Raw genomic sequence first — 17,724 nt, 5'->3', positions numbered from 1 at the left:
AGGAAGTTTTGTTTACCCATAACCTAGTTTTTTCCCAGAACTTTTTGTTCATCACCCAGAAAAAAAAGTTTTGCTTTAATTTTCACTTTAGTCTGTATGTGTACCCCTGTTCAAAAATCTGACAAGAAAAAGATGATTGTATTCTATAGATAGTCACCAGAGTGTATGTATAGTGAGTTCATCAAGTTTGAAAGATTAATCAGAGACTCAATATAAACAAAATCTAGAAACAGTAACATCCAATTTTAAAAGATTCTATTTTTAAAGGAAATTCCACTCATTCTAAATAGTCATCATTCAATCAATTGAAAGTCTTTATTCTAGGTATAGCCCCTAGGAATCCAGAACACGGGATTTTAAGAGACCTTAAAGTTAAGGCTGCATCTGAGCATTGCAGAGTAAGCAGTTTTGACAGAAGCTAAAATAAGCTGTTAGCCAGCCCCCAAGGAGGGTTCTGGGCAGACAGACAACTTAAAAGAACAGTTCATTGGAGGAGTTCTGCACAAACTAGCAGTTTCAACAAAGGCTAAGATAAGTTATCTAGGACATCCTGACCTTTGGTTCCTAGAATAGAGTGGAGTAGCTTTCCATGGGATTCTCCATCTCAAGGAGATCAAATTCTAGGTAAACCTGAAACCGGCCTCGGCAAGAATGCAAGATGGAGGAAACTTAGTACTATCTTGCCCTGTTACTCTGTATTTCCAGCTCCTCTGGTTATGAATTAGATTAATACAAGTAGACAATCCAAGTGGAAGTACACACTAGAAGCACTAACTTGGCAGTTTTGTGTGCAAGATTAATAATACCTCATGGGGTTTTACTTCCTTAAATAAGGCTGATGAAGCAGAAAACTAAAGAGACCTATCAAAAGACCCCTGCCAGTAAATCACAATTTCTTCATCCTCTCAAAAGCTCTTACTTCATCTTTGTTTATCATGTGTTGAGGCGTTAGCTTCATCTGAATGGTTCTGGGAGTTTCTCTGCCAAGATCCTGAGCCTGTTCTCATTCCCACCATATCCTCTGCTCTGCCCTCTATCCCTTCTAATGATTGATACTGATGACTGAACCAACATGACCTTTATACCTTACACCACCAACATTTCAAAGCCTGGTGTACTCTGATCCTACCTTCCTTCCAATCTTCTCTCCCTAGAATACTATTTCTTTTCAATAGTATTGGAGAAAAAAAAAACTATCATTCACAACCAAGCTTAAATCCGAGTTATAAAATGGAACTAGTTCCTCTGCTACATTGTACTTTTTGAAGTACTGTAATTCCCTTGCAGTTCTAGGCTTAGCCAGTTCCAGGGTTGTTTTCCCTACTAGCTGCATGCTTGCTGGCGTAAGGAGCCATTCTGCCCCTGTGAAGAACAGTTCTACTGTGTAAATTACTAAGTTGGTGAGAAGTAGTGGCTATATCACAAAAAGAAGTATAGCAAAGCAAAAATCATGAACGTTAAGGGTCTTTTCAAAGCCTTCATGGCTATAGTTCAAAGCTGACCTCAATCTCAACATACAAAGAATTGCAAAGGATTTCTTTTTATTTTTTCTTTTGAAATAATTAAGAATATTTGTTAGTTGCTGGAGTCAGTGGTGCATGTCTTTAGACCCAGCACTTGGAAGGCAGGCAGACCTATGTGAGTTTTGAGTCCAGCCTGGTCTACATAGTGAGTTTTAGTATAGCCAGAGCTACATAGTTAAACCTAGCCTCAAAAAAGAAAAAGAAAAGAAAGAAAAAATATTTGTTAGAAACCTCTCACCAACAACTAATAAGAACTCTGTATGCCTTCTAAGAGAGTTCTTCAAATCTGTTTTCAGTGAGACATGTACCTATTGCCCCAGCTACTTAAGAGATAGGTGAAAGGGTCATAGGCCCACAAGTTAAGAAATAAACTGGGCAACAGGCTTGGGAAAAAGAAAGAAAGAAAAGGGAAAAGGTATCTGGTTTAGAATATGAATCAACACATTTGAAAGGTACATTTTAGAAGAGGAATTTTAATTTTTTCTTGAGCCCTTTCATTTGGCAATGCAACTATTAAACCTATCTTAATTTTAAGTAGTGAATTCTTAGTGGATAAATATATCTACCTATTACCCAGGAATATACTTCCCAGCTAGGTGGTTATAGGAAACTGATTTCCTCTAGGACCACATAACTGTCCCTCCCCTCCTTCCTTCCCTACACTGCTCACAAATTCACTTGGTTCCCTATAGGAATCAGGATAGTGGGATGTAGATGGAGTGGAAAGAATGGAGGAATCAAGATGATGTTTTGTTGATCCCTCTGTAAAAGCCAGCAAAGATGGGGAAGCAACTCAAATATCTGAATTCAGTATTTTGACCATGTATAGGAGAGACAAACTAAAAAGCCCAAACTGAAACTTTCTGCAGGCAATGCATGTTAATCTACCATGTTAAATGTTTACTTTGAAAAAAATCCACTACTTCAGTCTTTGGAGGAACAAAAGGAAATCTCTAGGCATACCAACCACAATGTTGAAAATACAGCTAAGTTAGCCACCATTTAAATAAATAGGAAGGTGGGACCAATCAAGACAATAAAGGCTACTGAGGCTCAGCTGTTTAGGGTGCTCCCTGCTCTTGTAAATATGCAAAGGAGCAGGATTGGGCAGCTCATAGCAGCCTGTAACTCCAGCTTCAGGAGATTGCTGTAAGGAAAATAAGCACAGTGAGAAAAGCACAAGGCAAAAGAAACCAGACAAAATGCACCAGGCAATTCACAGAAGAGTCCACGTAGCCAGGAACAGCCCTGAAGAAAAAGAACAGTACTCCGCCACACTGGTGATTAGAGAAATGCAAAGAAAGACCATTCCAAGGGGATGCTATGTGATGGTACTATACAGATAAAGTATCAAGGCAATGTGTCTTGCATTTCTCTGAAAAAGTACCAGTGGTTAAGATTCGTATAATTGTTTTGAAAAACTGTTTTCTTTAGAAGTTTAACGTGTATCATTCAGTGGGTGAACAGTGTGCTTGATAAAACAGCAGTCAAATTGAGTGAATTATATCAGTGTGCCATTGTAGGGATAATCTCTTGTGTACCCTATGGAAGCAGTACCTGTCAATAAAAAGCTGATGGCCTATTATTAGCAAAAGGCAGGAAATACAAGGTCTGCCAGTGAGTCAGAGGTGGGAAGATTGACCACAAAGACTTAAAGGAAGTCAGATGTATGAAGCAGAGGATAGGCAACCAGCCATGCAGCAGACATAGAAGAGTTTGAACAGGCTAAGTTGTAAGCCCTAGTTTAAGGCTATGAGCATCGTACATACGTGAGCCTCTGAGTTCTTTGTCAGGAACTCAGGATGGGTGGATGGGAAAAGCCTGCAGTTACACACCATACTATGGGAGTCCTGGTCACGAGTACTGCCGTGATGAAACACCATTACCAAAGCAACTTTGGGAAGGAAAACTATTTATTTGGCTTATTATTGGTTGAAGGTAGTCCTAGATGTCGCAGTAGAGAGAGAGGCTCACCATGATGCTAAACCTTCATTTTCCAAAGGAACAGAGGGGTTCAGCCTTCTTGGAAGAGACCGACACCAAAGACTTGACTTTACAAATCACTACATCTTCCTCCTTTCTGTTTTTAAATGGATTTGTTAGGGGTAACAATTATGTAGGAGATTATGGAGCTGTGCAGTAAACATGGCCTTTTCTCTAGTTTTCTAACCGTTTTATGCAAATAAAATCAGATACATTTCAAAGCCAGTAAACTTATCACAACATCTTACACTTCCAATTTTCTTGAAGTAAGTCAGGACAGGAATTCAACCAGGGCAGGAACCTGGAGGCAGAAGCTGATGCAGAGGCCATGGAGGAGTACTGCTTATTGGCTTGCTTCCTGTGACTTGCTCTGCCTACTTTCTTAACAGAACCAAGGCCACCATCCAAGGGATAGCACTACCCACAATGGGCTGGGCCCTCCCTCATCCATCACTAATTAGGAAGATGAAGATGTTTTATTGGATATTTTCTTTATTTGCATTTCAAATGTTATCCCCTTTCTCGGTTCCACCCCCTCCCCTCCCCGCTTCTGTGAGGGTGTTCCCCCACCCACCTACTCCCAACTTCCCGTCCTCAGAATTCCCCTACACTGGGGCACCTAGACTTCACAGGACCAAGGGCCTCTCCTCCCATTGATGCCTGACAAGGCCATCCTCTGCTACATATGCAGCTGGAGCCATGGGTCCCTCCATGTACTCCTTGGTTGGTGGTTTAGTCTCTGGGAGCTCTGGGGGCTCTGGTTGGTTGCGATTATTGTTCTTCCTATGGAGTTGCAAACCCCTTCAGCTCCTTCAGTCCTTTCTCTAACTCCTCCATTGGGGACCCTGCACTACAGCCAGATTTTATGGAGGTGTTTTCTTAACTGAAGTTCCCTCCTCTCAAATGACTTGTTTACATAAAGCTATATAGCACAATGGGTGGCCAGCTCTTGGCTAATATAAAGCTATGTTCCTAAATCTTACAGATATCATAATGCTTCTGAACTTTTTAAGATTTGAAGAATTTCAAGAATGTAGATCCAAAAGTAGGATAAGTGTGGGGGTCCAGATGATGTTTCCTGCTTTTGGAGGAATACCCTCGGTAACATTGATGCATTTGAAGTGTGCTGTTATCTTGGACACACACTGGCTTTATCCAGACTGAGACACACTTCAAACTTCAGAGCATATCTGGGGGCAGTGGTCTCATTTACAGTATTAGGAACCTGTAGAGCCCTGGAATGAGAGATGGCCGTGACTGTTAATATCGCCAACCTGGCATGATCTAGTATCACTGATCAGATGTACTTCTGGGCATGTCTGTCAGTAAGTTTCTTTTTTGCTTGTTTATGTGAGGAACTTTCTAAATTGGGGTGACTAAGGTGGAGAGTCACATTTGGGGGCTCCAAATGTGGGCAACCTATGGTCTGGGGTCCTGGACTGAATTGAAAGCAGCAAGCAACCGGCACACCAGCATCCCTCCTTCTCTGCTTCCGGTGGGTACAGTGTGACACTCTGCACCATGTTTCTGATGACATGATTTTCCTGCCATATCTCACTGTACCCTTGAACACCAGGGCAAAACAAATGCTTAAACTGACTTTTTTGAGTAATGAGAATAGCTAATATGATGGCTGAAGATGGAAATGTATTTCGAAGAGAAAATGGAGGGAGCTGGCAGATTGGGGATAAAGAAGAGGCCAGAACCAAGGGAGACAGGTTAACTGGGTGGACAACAGTGCTCTTTATTACTTTAATGGGAAAGATGAGAGCAAACTACATAGGGTTTATTTTTTTCTGAAGTAATGAACTTGATCTGGGGTCAGTAAATGTTTAAATCTGTAACAGTTGCACGTAGACTGATCCTGAGTAATTTCTAGACATTACTGCTCAGTTGATGGAATTATGGAGTATATGTAAAGCCTTGGGTTTTGCTATCACTTTAAAATACAACTACAGAATATATAATTGAAAAGTGAACCTCGATGTAAACTCACTGTGTGGGGAAATATAGTGTATGTTCATGGTACAGGCGTTTGGTGGGACGTGTCCAGTTGCATACAGAGGGCAGAGGAAGGCCTTCCCTGTCTAATGCCTTGAGATAGGGCTTCATCTGGCACCAGCTCTCAGAGTCCACCTGTGCCCAACCTGAAGTGTTGGGTTACAGACACAAACAGCTCTGCCATTCACACTTTCTGACATGGTGTTCGGTGAGGGTGTTAGAGGAAGAAAATGGTGGAGATAAGTAAATTCATATTACACTGTATTCCTGTGTGGAATTCTCAAGAATAAAGGATTTTCTAAGAATTACTTGCATGTGTGTGCGTGTGTGCCTGTGTGTAATCTCCCCCAAATAGCCATGATTTTTTTTTTTTTTGCCTGAGAAAACATGGAAACTTATGTGGGTATGGAGAAGGATAGAAAATAAAAGCAAATGGTTTGGGATATACCCTTGTATTGGGCCAATGGCAAAAATGTGAAAGGAGGTGTTTTTCTCTTCAACCAAAAGATAGAGAACATGTATGCACTTTACAATCATACATTACATAGCATCCAATTCTCCTTTGGGTTTTGCTTCTTGTTTATGTTTATTTTTTGTCTTTGTCTTTTGAGAACAGGTCTCACTCACACTGTAGCTCTGATTGCTCAGGCATTCTCTTTGTAGACCAAGCTGGCCTTGAACTTACCATGACTCTAACTGCACCTCCAGAGGCATGTGCCACCCTGCTTATGTCAGTTGAAGTTCACTTCAGCACACACTGATTTGGGTCTTTAGTGTTGACCACAGTTTGAACACATCTCTTATGAATACAAAGTACCATAAAGGTAGTCAAAGAATCCAAGCTTATTTTTCTTATACCATATACCCCTACAAATTTTTGTTTGGTACTTTTTTGAGGTCTGTCAGTCTGTTTTTTGTTGTTGTTATTGTTGTTTTGCTTATTTGTTTTCGGAAGGGTAATGAGCTTGAGACAGTCTCTTGTTGAACTCTTGCTCTCCTGCGTGCTGCTGTGCTCCTGTGTGCAGCTCCTACCAAGTGCTGGGATTATACTCCAACTCCAAACTCGCTAATACTTTAAAAATATCTATAATCCGAGTTTTTTGCCAGCATTCATTTGGGGATAAGGATGTGCATTTCCTGTCCTTATTCTTTCCACTAGTTGCTGCCTAGTGGCACCAGTACTTAGTAAGGAATATTCAACCCTTGCACCCTTCAAGCCCAGAAAGAAATAAATATGCTGTCCTCGCTTCACCTCCTTCTGTTAGATTTCCCGAACTTTACATTTCAAAGCCTTCCTTAAGTTTCTAGTCTCTCTTTGTACAGAGGACGCTCATCGGAACCAAACCAAAAAGGAAACCCTACTAGCTTGAAGGTGGGCAGGGAGGATGGTTATACCTGGAGTAAACCCAACTCTGGGGCCCTTAAAGTGGGTCCAGAAAGTATGGAAAGGAGCGCCAAGGACACCTGGCCTAGGGTACTAGGGTCAGGGACAGCTGACAACCATTATTCACAAGGTCCAGAAGGCCATCTGAGTGGCAGCTTGGACCAAGACATCTTCTCTAGACTCGCATCCTCGCTTGTTCCTCCACAATGTCGCCAGAGGGCGCGGCATGGTGCTGGGACACTGCGCGTGCGCACCTGGCGCAAAGGGTTCTGGAGACTGCAGCAAGGGCATGAAGACCGCGGCGGGCGGTGGGGCCACTCGCTGCGACGGACAGCCGAAGCTGGGACTGTGCGTCCTCTGCGGCTTGCCGGCGGCCGGAAAGTCGACTTTTGCGCGTGCGCTGGCCCTCCGGCTGCGGCGGGAGCGGGGTTGGGCCGTGGGCGTCCTCTCCTACGACGATGTGCTGCCTCTCGCGCTCCCGGACGGCGCTGCCTCACCGCCTCGGGTCAGCATCGGGTCGGGGCGAACGGGTTTGCAGGCTGCTAGCCGTCCAGGATCCTGACCAAGCAGTGCCTGTGTGGGAGGGGAAGCCTGACAGGAGCCGGAGGTCAGGGAAGCTGGTTAGCTCCGTTCTGTAGACCTGTGTTTCGGAATAATATGGTGCTGGGGTCAGGGCCATTGCTTTGTAGAGGTGTTTATGCCAAATTTGGTACGTTCACATATTGCATATTCTGTGCAGTGGAGCTTTAAGATAAGGCCTAGCTTTGTTGCCTGGGTTAGTCTCAAACTCCTGGGCTCAAGGATCATCCTGACCCCTCCCTTACAAGAGCCCTAAGGCAGAGGTAGTTTTAAATTTAGTGTAGTAGGTGGACTTCCTAGGCTGATACCACTTGATGATAATCCCTCGGGTAGTTTCTCCAGTCTAGGGCCTAGGCAAAGGAAGGGATCGGAGGGAGAGGAAGCACTTATAGTCGCTTAAAACCAGATTTTGTAGGACTGGAGCTTTGTAGCTCTGTAGCATTTTGGAACTACCCATGAGAATAAAGAATACAAGTGATAAATAACAAAATTGCTAGGTGCCTCCAGGAAAGTTTTGCCTGGTCTGCCACTAGTATTGAAAAATGTGGTGCTTTCTTGGTTGACAGCCAGGTGGAGTGATAAGCTTGAATTGTATGTGCCAAGTATATACTTCTAAATCCCTGCTGCATTTGCAGCCCAAAGAGGGGCGCCCACGATAGAAGTGCATGGGAGCCGACCCAAGGCAGAACAGAGGCCAGTCTCCACTTGCATACTTACTCTAAAGCAAATGTCTTCTGACATCTTAAATTGTTACATTTGATGGTTAGTGATCGGATGTAGAAAAGTTACATGAATTTAAGACAAATAGGATGACTACATTTTCTAAGTATATACAAAGTACTGACACACACAAAGATAAGTATGTACAAAGACTCAATGTATTTGGCTCGATGAATTTGGCATGTGGAAAACTTGTATTTCTTCATCAGAATATGGTGCTTCAGTCTTGTTATGAGGAAAAATAAAGCAGTAATTGGGTTACTTGTATGGTAGTATTTGGAGAAAGATAAAGGTGATTGGTGAGGGTTGTTTTCCCTTCACCTTTATTACGGTGTATTTATTTCCCCCCTCGGGTCTTATTTGATCTGTGTGATTAGAAGCTCCACCCTTTAGGCAGTGGCACACACTTCATTCTCTGGGTTAATCCAGTGTACTTTTTTGTAGACAGGGCAGGAGCAGGGTTTCTCTCTTGTCCTTTTGTATCTCCTCCAGCCTTGACTGCAGAACTACTCTCCTCTCCACCACCCCTTGACACACAAGACTCCTTGTATTCTAAAGCACCTTAGCTCCTTCCTTCCGTTTCTGCCATCTTTCCCAATCTCACAATCCAATTGTTGGCCTGAGGTCTTCGAATCTTGACCAAAGGACCTTCAAATGGACGTATCTTACTGGTATCCCTTTTCATCACAAGGACAAACGAACACGGTTTGTAGCTTAGGTGTTTTAATCCAGCAGGATATTGATTGTGCCTCCTTTGGTCTCCTATATAGTAAAAGGTTTTCACTCTCATATATTCATGCATCCACCCATCTATCGATTCATTTATTCATTTAAAATACATTTCTAGAACAGCTGTAAGGTGTCAGTCAGCCTCTCTGCTGGAGGTGGGTGGGCTGGTGGGAGAAATATGAAGGTGCACAGAAGTACCCGATTGACACAGGCCCTGCTAGAGTAGGGGCAGTGTACAGAATAAGGCCAGATTGCCTTCTACACGATTGAGTCTGACGAAGCTTCACACAGCTCTGGGGGCTTTGGAAATATTCAAGGGAAAAAGGATGCAGGAACTATAAAGACAGGAAGGTATGAGAAACAGGGCGTCGGCCAAGAGCTGCACTGCTTCAGCGTCGTGACCTGAAAGTTTAAATGGGAAGAGGACAGCCAAAATCCAGGCGTGGTGTCGCATACATTTAATCCCAGCACTTGTAATGCAGAGGCAGGTGAATCTCTGTGAGTTCAAGGCCAGCCTGGTCTACAAAGTAAATTAGTACAGAGAGAAACCCTGTCTTTGGGGGGGAAAAGTCTAATATAAATTTCAATTCTTTCTTGTTGTGTTTCGTAGCCATCCCAATGGAAGATGTTCCGACAAGAACTGTTAAAGCACCTGGAATGCTTCCTTGCATCGGTCATTAGTGGGGCTCAGATGTCTGCCCCACCCAACAGGACTGAGGCCTTGTGGGAAGATTTTATAACCTGCTTAAAAAGACAGGATTTGATGATCTGTTCTGCAGCTCCAGAGGCCCAACCTTGCCACCTCATGGCAAAACCTGCTGTTTCTACACCTTTGTTTTTGGTGTTAGATGACAACTTTTATTACCAAAGTATGAGATATGAAGTCTACCAACTAGCTCGGAAATGTAATTAAAACATTTCTTTTTCTTACACATGGAAACATCGATTCACATATATCAAAATCACAGCTGCCTTTAGTGAGATTTTAATTGGATTTCGTTTATATGGATTTAGTTTTTAAAGAGGGTATTCGTTATTGCAAATGGAGTTTCTCCTGCATCCTTTGGGACTAGTATATATTTCTTTCACATTTCTGGAGAGACAGACTGGTAATTTGGTAACTTAAACTGTTTTCAGATTCGCTAGGTTTTTGCCAGCTCTTTTTAGACTGTCCCTTGGAAACGTGTTTGAAGAGGAATGGAGAGAGGCCCCAGCCACTGCCTGTCGAGACCATCCAGCTCATGGAGAGAAAGATAGAGAAACCCAACCCTGAGAAAAATGCCTGGGAACACAACAGCCTCGTACTTCAGAGTTCAGCACGTTCTCTGGAAGCCAGGTATTCTATTGTAAGCCATTTTGGTGCTCTCCTGCTGGGTACCCTGGAAAACATGCTTAACGGTATGGGGTTGACCATTCTCCCACAAGCTTGGGAAATTGTGTGCTGGAACAAACTAAGCCAAGAAAGTTTAGTTTGTCCAGGGTCACCAAACTTTTAACGGCTATGATTTGAATCCAAGTTTCTTTATAAATGTCTGCTTTTAACTGTTCAAACTGTAATGTCTCAGGCTCGGGAGAGAACTCAGTGGGTAAAGGGCTTGTTGCTGCACTGGACCTGAAACTCAGATATGTAAAGTTGGGCATAGCTATTCACATCTACAATCCCAGCACTGGGTGTGTGTTTGTGTGTGTGTGTGTGGTGTGGGGGGGTGCTCATGACTAGCCACTCTATTGAAAGACTCTGTCTTTTGGTATTCTTGTGAAAGTTGCCTACTAAATAGGTTGTGAAGTGTTTTTATAGAGATCTATAAGCTCAGTGGTCAAGCACCTGCATAACTTATGCAAAGCCATAGTATCAAGCCTAATACTCCTCAAAAGTCTTACATTGTAATTAAACTAATATTGGGTTTTGGTTTGCCCTAGTCATCCTGCCCATGTGCCTTTGAAACTGTCCATTAGTGATATGTCTGCAGAATTTTGGAGCAGAACATTTTTGATAGAAATTTCATGAATGATGGAAATGTTTTCTGTTCTGTCCAGTATGGGAGCAGCCAGTTCTGAGTGTTGTTGAACACTTAAATGTATCTGATACAAGTGAAATGGGAGCTGATAGTTAATATGGTCTCAGGTGGTGATGAACTGTGCTGTTAAACAGTATGGATCTCAGATACACTGTGCACATTAGTAAATACTTTAGTTTAATTTTTAAGCATAATTTTTTTTATATAATCAAATCATTTCCTCACTTCTCTTCACCTCCTATTGCCCCCCATTCCTTTCCAAATCCATGGCTTCTTTATTTTTGTCATATACATGCATACATAATATGCTTATACACGTATAATATATAATACAACCAGCTGAATCTGTTTAGCATTGCTTTTATATATGTGACTTCAGGGCTCACAACTTAGTATTGGATAACCAATTAGGGACCTCTTTAGGGAAGACTTTCTCAGTAGTCATTAGTTGTCTATAGTTCTTTGTCCAGGAACGGGTCCCAGGAGAATTCTCCCTTCCAAGTTAGACTGTCTATTGGTGTTGTCATAGTTCAGATCTTATTTAGGCAGCCAGATTGTTGAGATAATCATGGGTATGGTTTCTGTGTCATCGCTAGGAGACACAATCTCACAGCACATTTTCTGGTCCACTGACTCTTAAGATATCCATGTCTTCTATGACATTCTCTGAATCTTGAGTACAGGAATTATGTTATAGCTGTAACCACTAGGTCTGGACACCCCATGATCACTTGTTTTCTGCATTTTGATCACTTGTAATGGTCTCAATTGGCTGCAAAGAGAAATGTCTTTGAGGAGAGGTGAGAGCTGCTCTTCCCCTGTGGGGAGAAGGAAGTATTTAGAACGTGCTTGGGGAGTAATGCTGGTGTGGTATAGTGGTAGTAATAGGTACTCTTCTGAGGTCCATGGCCTTACTAACTCCAGGTAGTTCAATAGGTTTCCAATATCAGGCATGTTTTCTGTTGAGTGGGCCTTAAGTCCAAATAGGCAGCTATTGGTTACTGCCAAGAAATAATTGCCAGCCACTATTACTACTTTAGAGATATGCCATGCTGATTTTAAGCTTAATTTAAAAAATTCATTCTTTGAAAGTCTTTAGACAAATTTCTCAGTGCAGTTTCTCTATAGTTTATAAATTTCACATATCCACAATAAAACGGACCTAGCACTTAAGTTGTTATTGTCTATACAATTCATAAAATAAGTAACTGGTGAGGTTTCCAGTTTTCTAAAACAGGGTCTCAGTATGTGGCCCATCCAAGCTGGCCCCAAATTTATAATTCTTTTTCAAATTTTTCAAATTCCTCCCAAATACTGTGATTGATTGTAGATATATGCCATCAAGCCCAAATACGGTGTCTAGTTTTGTCATAAAATCTTGAAACTGAGCAGGCACATCACCAATGGATTGCTATCCTTTCTGGAACTCTTATTAATCCCTCCCCGTCTCTGGTGGATTGAGGTACTATTAGAATGGTGTCAGTTGGTCCTCACTGCTTTGACACCAGTGAGATGTGGGTAAAAATTTAAGGGTAAAAACTGCATTAAACTTCTGCTTTATGCTGAGATAATTGGGGTCCAGGTAAATCAAGTGACATGCCTAGGATGTAAATAGCAGAACTAAGGGACCCAGTGCAGTCACAGTCTAGGGCCTGGACTCCCCACCATGAGAAAGATCAGGGTGGAGATGTTACATTGTAGTCATTAGCTTGTAATTTCAGCTCTGAACCCTTTTCTCTAAGTAAAACCCAAAGTCTGCTCCTGACTTACATATTCTAGGAACCACCCTGCCATCATCCCAAATGAGCCTCCTATGTTATGTGAGCACCAAGCCTGGTGTCTGATGTTGTTTCCCCTGCCTGGCTCAGCCATCTAAGATGGAGTGAATGATGGTATCTTGCTACCCAGTCTCTCGGAGCCATCACCTAATTGACTTCATTCAGCCACTTACCAATGTCCAGTATTATGTTTTTGCTCAATGGCTTTCCTGTCGCAGGGCATCCCATTTTCAGGATTGGAGTGGTGGGCACCTTGTTATACCCCCAGATTAGCGGTTTCACAAACAGTGTTTCATATGAGATGCTCAATCCATATATTTACTGAATGAATGAATTCTACTTGAATTCTCTAGGGATCTTTGGCTAGTAATTTGTTAATCCTTATCTAGTAAATAAGCAGCAGCCAGAAGTAAACACTATGTTTCTTTAGGGAATACAATAGAGTTTTAAAAGTCTACAGTTCAGGATATAATAGGGGAAGAAATTGCTTATTGGTACATCTTAGAAAATTAGCCTTTTATGATGGCTTGTAATTTGTTTGATCTTCATTTAATATTTTACAAATGGAAGATGGCTTCCAGATCACTCACATTATCCCTTTCAATAAGGATCTTAGAGGACAGCAGTTTTGCTATCTGGAGTTCAACCTAGTATTATTCTTGCAGGCTCTTTAAAAATAAAATGTCTTACAGAAAGATTTTTTTTTATACTTTATCTCACTTTCTCTGTAGCCTGGAGGTGACTAATTTGTTGCTTACTGCTTTGGAAAAGCCCATACAATGTGTTGAGGATAATACGGAACAAAAGGTAAGTATTCATGTTAGACTTGCTTTGCAAATGAAAAGGAATAACTTTCTTACAGGGAGATCTTTTGAACTGATGTAGAAGAGAAAAGGGGAAATGGTCTTTTAGCAGAAGGGCACTGCACCAGCCTTTGGCTTCTGACATCCAGTCAGGGATCTGCCAAGGGCCTGTGCTCGCTGACCAAAGCCCCATGGTAAATGTTTGGAAATGTTGGAGCCCTATGTTGGGGACTTAAAGTGGACCAAGGTGGAAGTGCTTATACCATTAAAGCAGGAAACAACTACATGTAGGCTGGAGGAAGTTTTAATTCCTAGAAAGCCAACTATTGCACACTCACCAGCACACTCTACAAGTGGACATGATCCATTTGGATCTTCTGTGAGATAAACCAACAGAAAACGACCATTACTTTTCTTTTGGTCCCTTCAAATGAGTCTGTACCTTGGTCATTCCTTTTATAAACTATTCCCAGTAACTGTGTCTATATCACACAGGAAATTGACAGAATTATTTGTTCTACTAATGTCCTTCATAAAGCAGATGAGACACTCCGAAGAACCGTCTCTCAGACAATGAGGGAAGTCAAAGGTACGTTGATTTAGTTATGTGCTGTTTAGCTGTGGGGGTGCTCTCTCTTGCTGCTGCCATTTCCTTGACACTAAAAAGATTTATTCTATCAGAGTTTGTATCAGTATTTCAGTTTAGCATCTGCTGTTTGGCTACATAGCTAGCCATCCCCCAAAACTGCATCCATCTTACTTGTTCTGAGTGGCCTCTTTCTTTCACTAGAACTTTTCTTAGATGCCAGGGAATCAAGAGGAAGCAGAACACTCTAGTGAGGAGACAGAAAAATGCAATTATAGAAATACATGTCAGTCCCCTGAAGTACAGTGGTAGATTTTTTTTTTTTTTGAGAGGAATTAGGGTGCTGGAGAGGTTACTTAATAGTTAAGAGCAGTCAAGGTCAGGGGTCAGACTAGCATAGGATTTGAATAAGGTCACTGTATTATAAATATGAATAAAACTTAAAAATAAGCAGTCATTTCAGATATGTGGTTAACTATAGCTTTTTTAAATAGTTGCTTTAGGTCTTGAACATTTAATGCCTTGTTATGTTTAAATTTTGTTTTAAAAAGACAATAGCACATTAACTCCTTTAATGCGCTATGTTTTATACTCACTTTTTATAGTCATGTACAGTGGGTGTAATTTTACAAATAGGAAATGGGGGTTCACTATGAATTAAGTAACTTTCCTAAGGCTGAACAACTGCTAAGTTTGGGGGCAACCTGGGACGAAGGTGATTCTGACCCAGTCTGCTGTTGTGCCCCTCTACCTATATTGTCACCCTCATGAAAGGTGGAAACAACTGAAAACCAGTGTATTATCCATACCATGTTTCTCAAATCTCTTTATCCATGAGCGTATGTTGTAAATTGGGTGTGATGTAGTGTATAAACGCGGGAACATGTGGAAACAAGCTTGAGAAACGCATCCCCATATTTAGTGGAATGTTTTATTTTCTCATTTTAGAAAAAATGCCCTTTGCCACTCATTAATGAATTACAATCCAAAAATTCTAAGAGGGTTAGAACAGAAATAGCATTATAATTAGAACAAAGCAGAAATCATTCTAGTTTTTCTCAGCCATTTGCCTCTTGTTGTTCTGTCTTATGCCCAATGTCTTATATCAGTCACCATTCCCACATATTGGAAACATGGATACTTTTCTCGAGAGGATTGGTACTGGTTTCTAAATGTGTGCTTGAATAAAACGAAAAAAATTCAAGAAAGTGAGGTGGCAGCCCACAAATAGTATAAAACATTTGCAAATGTCTCATGAACATATAGAGAAATCTTTACCACTCAGTAACACACAGGTAATCCAAATTTAAAATGGGATAAATATCTAAATAAACACTTTTCTCCCAAGGGAGATAGACTGAGATGGCCAGTATTCAAATGAAAACATGCTTAAATTTAATGAACAGCAAAATTGCTTCACAGCCATTAAAATGGCCAGAATGAGGAGTCCAAGACTTGTTGAGGATGTGGATAAATCAGAACCCTCTACTGATGGAAACATAAAATGATGCATGAGCTTTGGAAACAGCCAGGCGGTTCTTCCAATGTAGTCACCATGTGGCCCAGCTATTCTGCTCCATGGTAATAGGATTGGAAAAAAAATGATAATGTTGATACAAAGCTGTTTATAACAGAACTATTCATAACAGCCAAAAGGTAGAAATAACCCAACTGACCATCACCTGATAAATGGGTAAATACAGTGTGGTTGCCCATGTAATGGAATGTTATTTAGCTGTAAGTAAGATGAGAATACTGACACAGGATAGAACATGGGGAGGGGAACCTTGCAGCTATCCAGACTGAAAGAGCATATGAACATCCAGAACTAGGAAATCAGGGCAGAAGGACAGGCAGTAGTGGGTTGGGATATGGAAGTGGGGTTGAGAAGAGTGACTGTCAGGGGATCTGGGTTTTCCTTTTAAGTTATGAAAATGTTCTATGATTACACATATGTGAATAATCTAAAAAAATACTTATTTTGCTTTTTGAGACAGGGTCTAAGTAGCTCTGGCTCTACTGGAACTCTTGTAGACTAGGCTGGCATGAACTCACAGACCCACCTGCCTCTGCCTTCTCAGTGCTGGAGTTAAAAGCATGTGCCACTATTCGAGCTAAGCCATTACATTTTCACTAGATATATTTCAATAAAGCCAATTTCAGATGCTCAGTAACACTACCCATATGGCCATGCCTGGTAGAACATTTCTGTAATCATAGAAAGTTGCTTGGAACAACTGTTCAAATGTATTATTTATCAGCTTCAAAAAAAAAAAAGCAAAAGATAATAAATCTTGGAACAAAAATAACATGCTGTGGCAAACCTTTAATCCTGGCACTTGAGAGGCAGAAGCATGCCTATGTACGTTTAGTGTCAGCTTGGCCTACATAGCAAATTCCAGGCCAGCCAGTGCTACATACTGAGAATCTGTAAAATCATCCTTTAGGGATATAGAGAGATGGGTCAGTAGTTAAAAGCACTTGCTAGTCTTGCAGATGACCTGTGTTCAGTGCCTGGCACTGACATGGTGGCTCACAGCCATCTATAACTCAGGATCTTATGCCCTCTTCTGGCCCCTGTGAGTACTAGGCATACCAGTGGTGCTCAGACACACATATAAGAAACATTCAATACATGATATAAAAATAAATAAAATCTTTAAAATACATTTTCTTCCAAGTTTATCTTTTTCTACTCAACATGTCAAAGCAAATACTTAAGTCAAACCACTTCCTGTGGATGTTATTTCAGATGAGTGTTCTAGATCACATTAATGTGGTTTCTTACCTATGAACTATTATTATAAATGCCTCCTGATTAATTGTTTATTAATCTGGACTGTTTGATGGAATCAAATGATTGATGGCAGCAGGCAGTCCAGACTGACTTACAGGAATAATGTTAATATATGTTTTATTTTAGATGAACAAATGCCTCCTAATAGCATGAAGCAACTAGCAGAAGAACTTAACAAGCTCAAAGCAGATGTGTTGGAAGATCTAAGACAAGGAAACAGAAAATATCTGTGCTTTCAGCAAACCACTGACTTACCAGATATTATTTCTTTTTTTTGTAAGGAGAGAGATACTATTGTGCAGAAGTATTTTTCAAAGCAACATTAAACTTTCTGAATTTCTAGTCAAATGTCTGATTTGGGTAAACTTTTGCAAACCATTTTGTATGGCTGGGTGTTTTCTACACCAATACTATGACTTGCCAAAGACCACTCTGAACACAAAAAGCTATCAAAATCTCTATTCTAAAAGTTCCATTTGCATGCCAGAAATCACTTCAGTGACCTACTTGTCGAATCAACAGAGATAACTGAGTATATGAGGCAGCCTTCCTCATTTATGTGTCACATACTGAGAACAGCAGCCTAAAAGAGGAGGGATTTATTTGGGTTCACAGTTTCAGGAGGTGTACATGGGGTAGGGAAGGCATGGCCTCTGGGTTGGCTCTGTACAGAGTGGTAGAATCTTGTGGTGGTTGTTTCTCCTGCTGTGGAGAAGGGAGCAGAGAGCTCTAGACCAGAATCAGAGGCAAATAAAACCTTCAAGGACTACTTCCACCAAAGAGGCACCACATTCCCAAGGTTCCACAACCTTCTGAAACAATG

General features: G+C 41.3%; 1 protein-coding gene across 1 annotated transcript; it reads left to right on the top strand.

Moving 5' to 3' along the window:
- The first annotated feature begins 7,148 nt into the window (after window positions 1-7,148).
- On the top strand, window positions 7,149-17,243 carry Pstk (phosphoseryl-tRNA kinase). Its single transcript, XM_052196940.1, has 6 exons — window positions 7,149-7,396; window positions 9,530-9,824; window positions 10,057-10,255; window positions 13,447-13,522; window positions 14,014-14,107; window positions 17,028-17,243. Exons 1-6 carry the CDS (start codon window positions 7,181-7,183, stop codon window positions 17,225-17,227), a joined length of 1,080 nt encoding a protein of 359 aa, XP_052052900.1. The 5' UTR covers window positions 7,149-7,180; the 3' UTR covers window positions 17,228-17,243.
- The last annotated feature ends 481 nt before the right edge of the window (window positions 17,244-17,724 follow it).

Source organism: Apodemus sylvaticus, chromosome 1 (genome assembly GCF_947179515.1).
Source record: "Apodemus sylvaticus chromosome 1, mApoSyl1.1, whole genome shotgun sequence".
Classification (NCBI taxonomy): domain Eukaryota; kingdom Metazoa; phylum Chordata; class Mammalia; order Rodentia; family Muridae; genus Apodemus; species Apodemus sylvaticus.
Note: the sequence above shows the minus strand (reverse complement) of the source record. Positions and strands in the feature narration are given on the sequence as shown.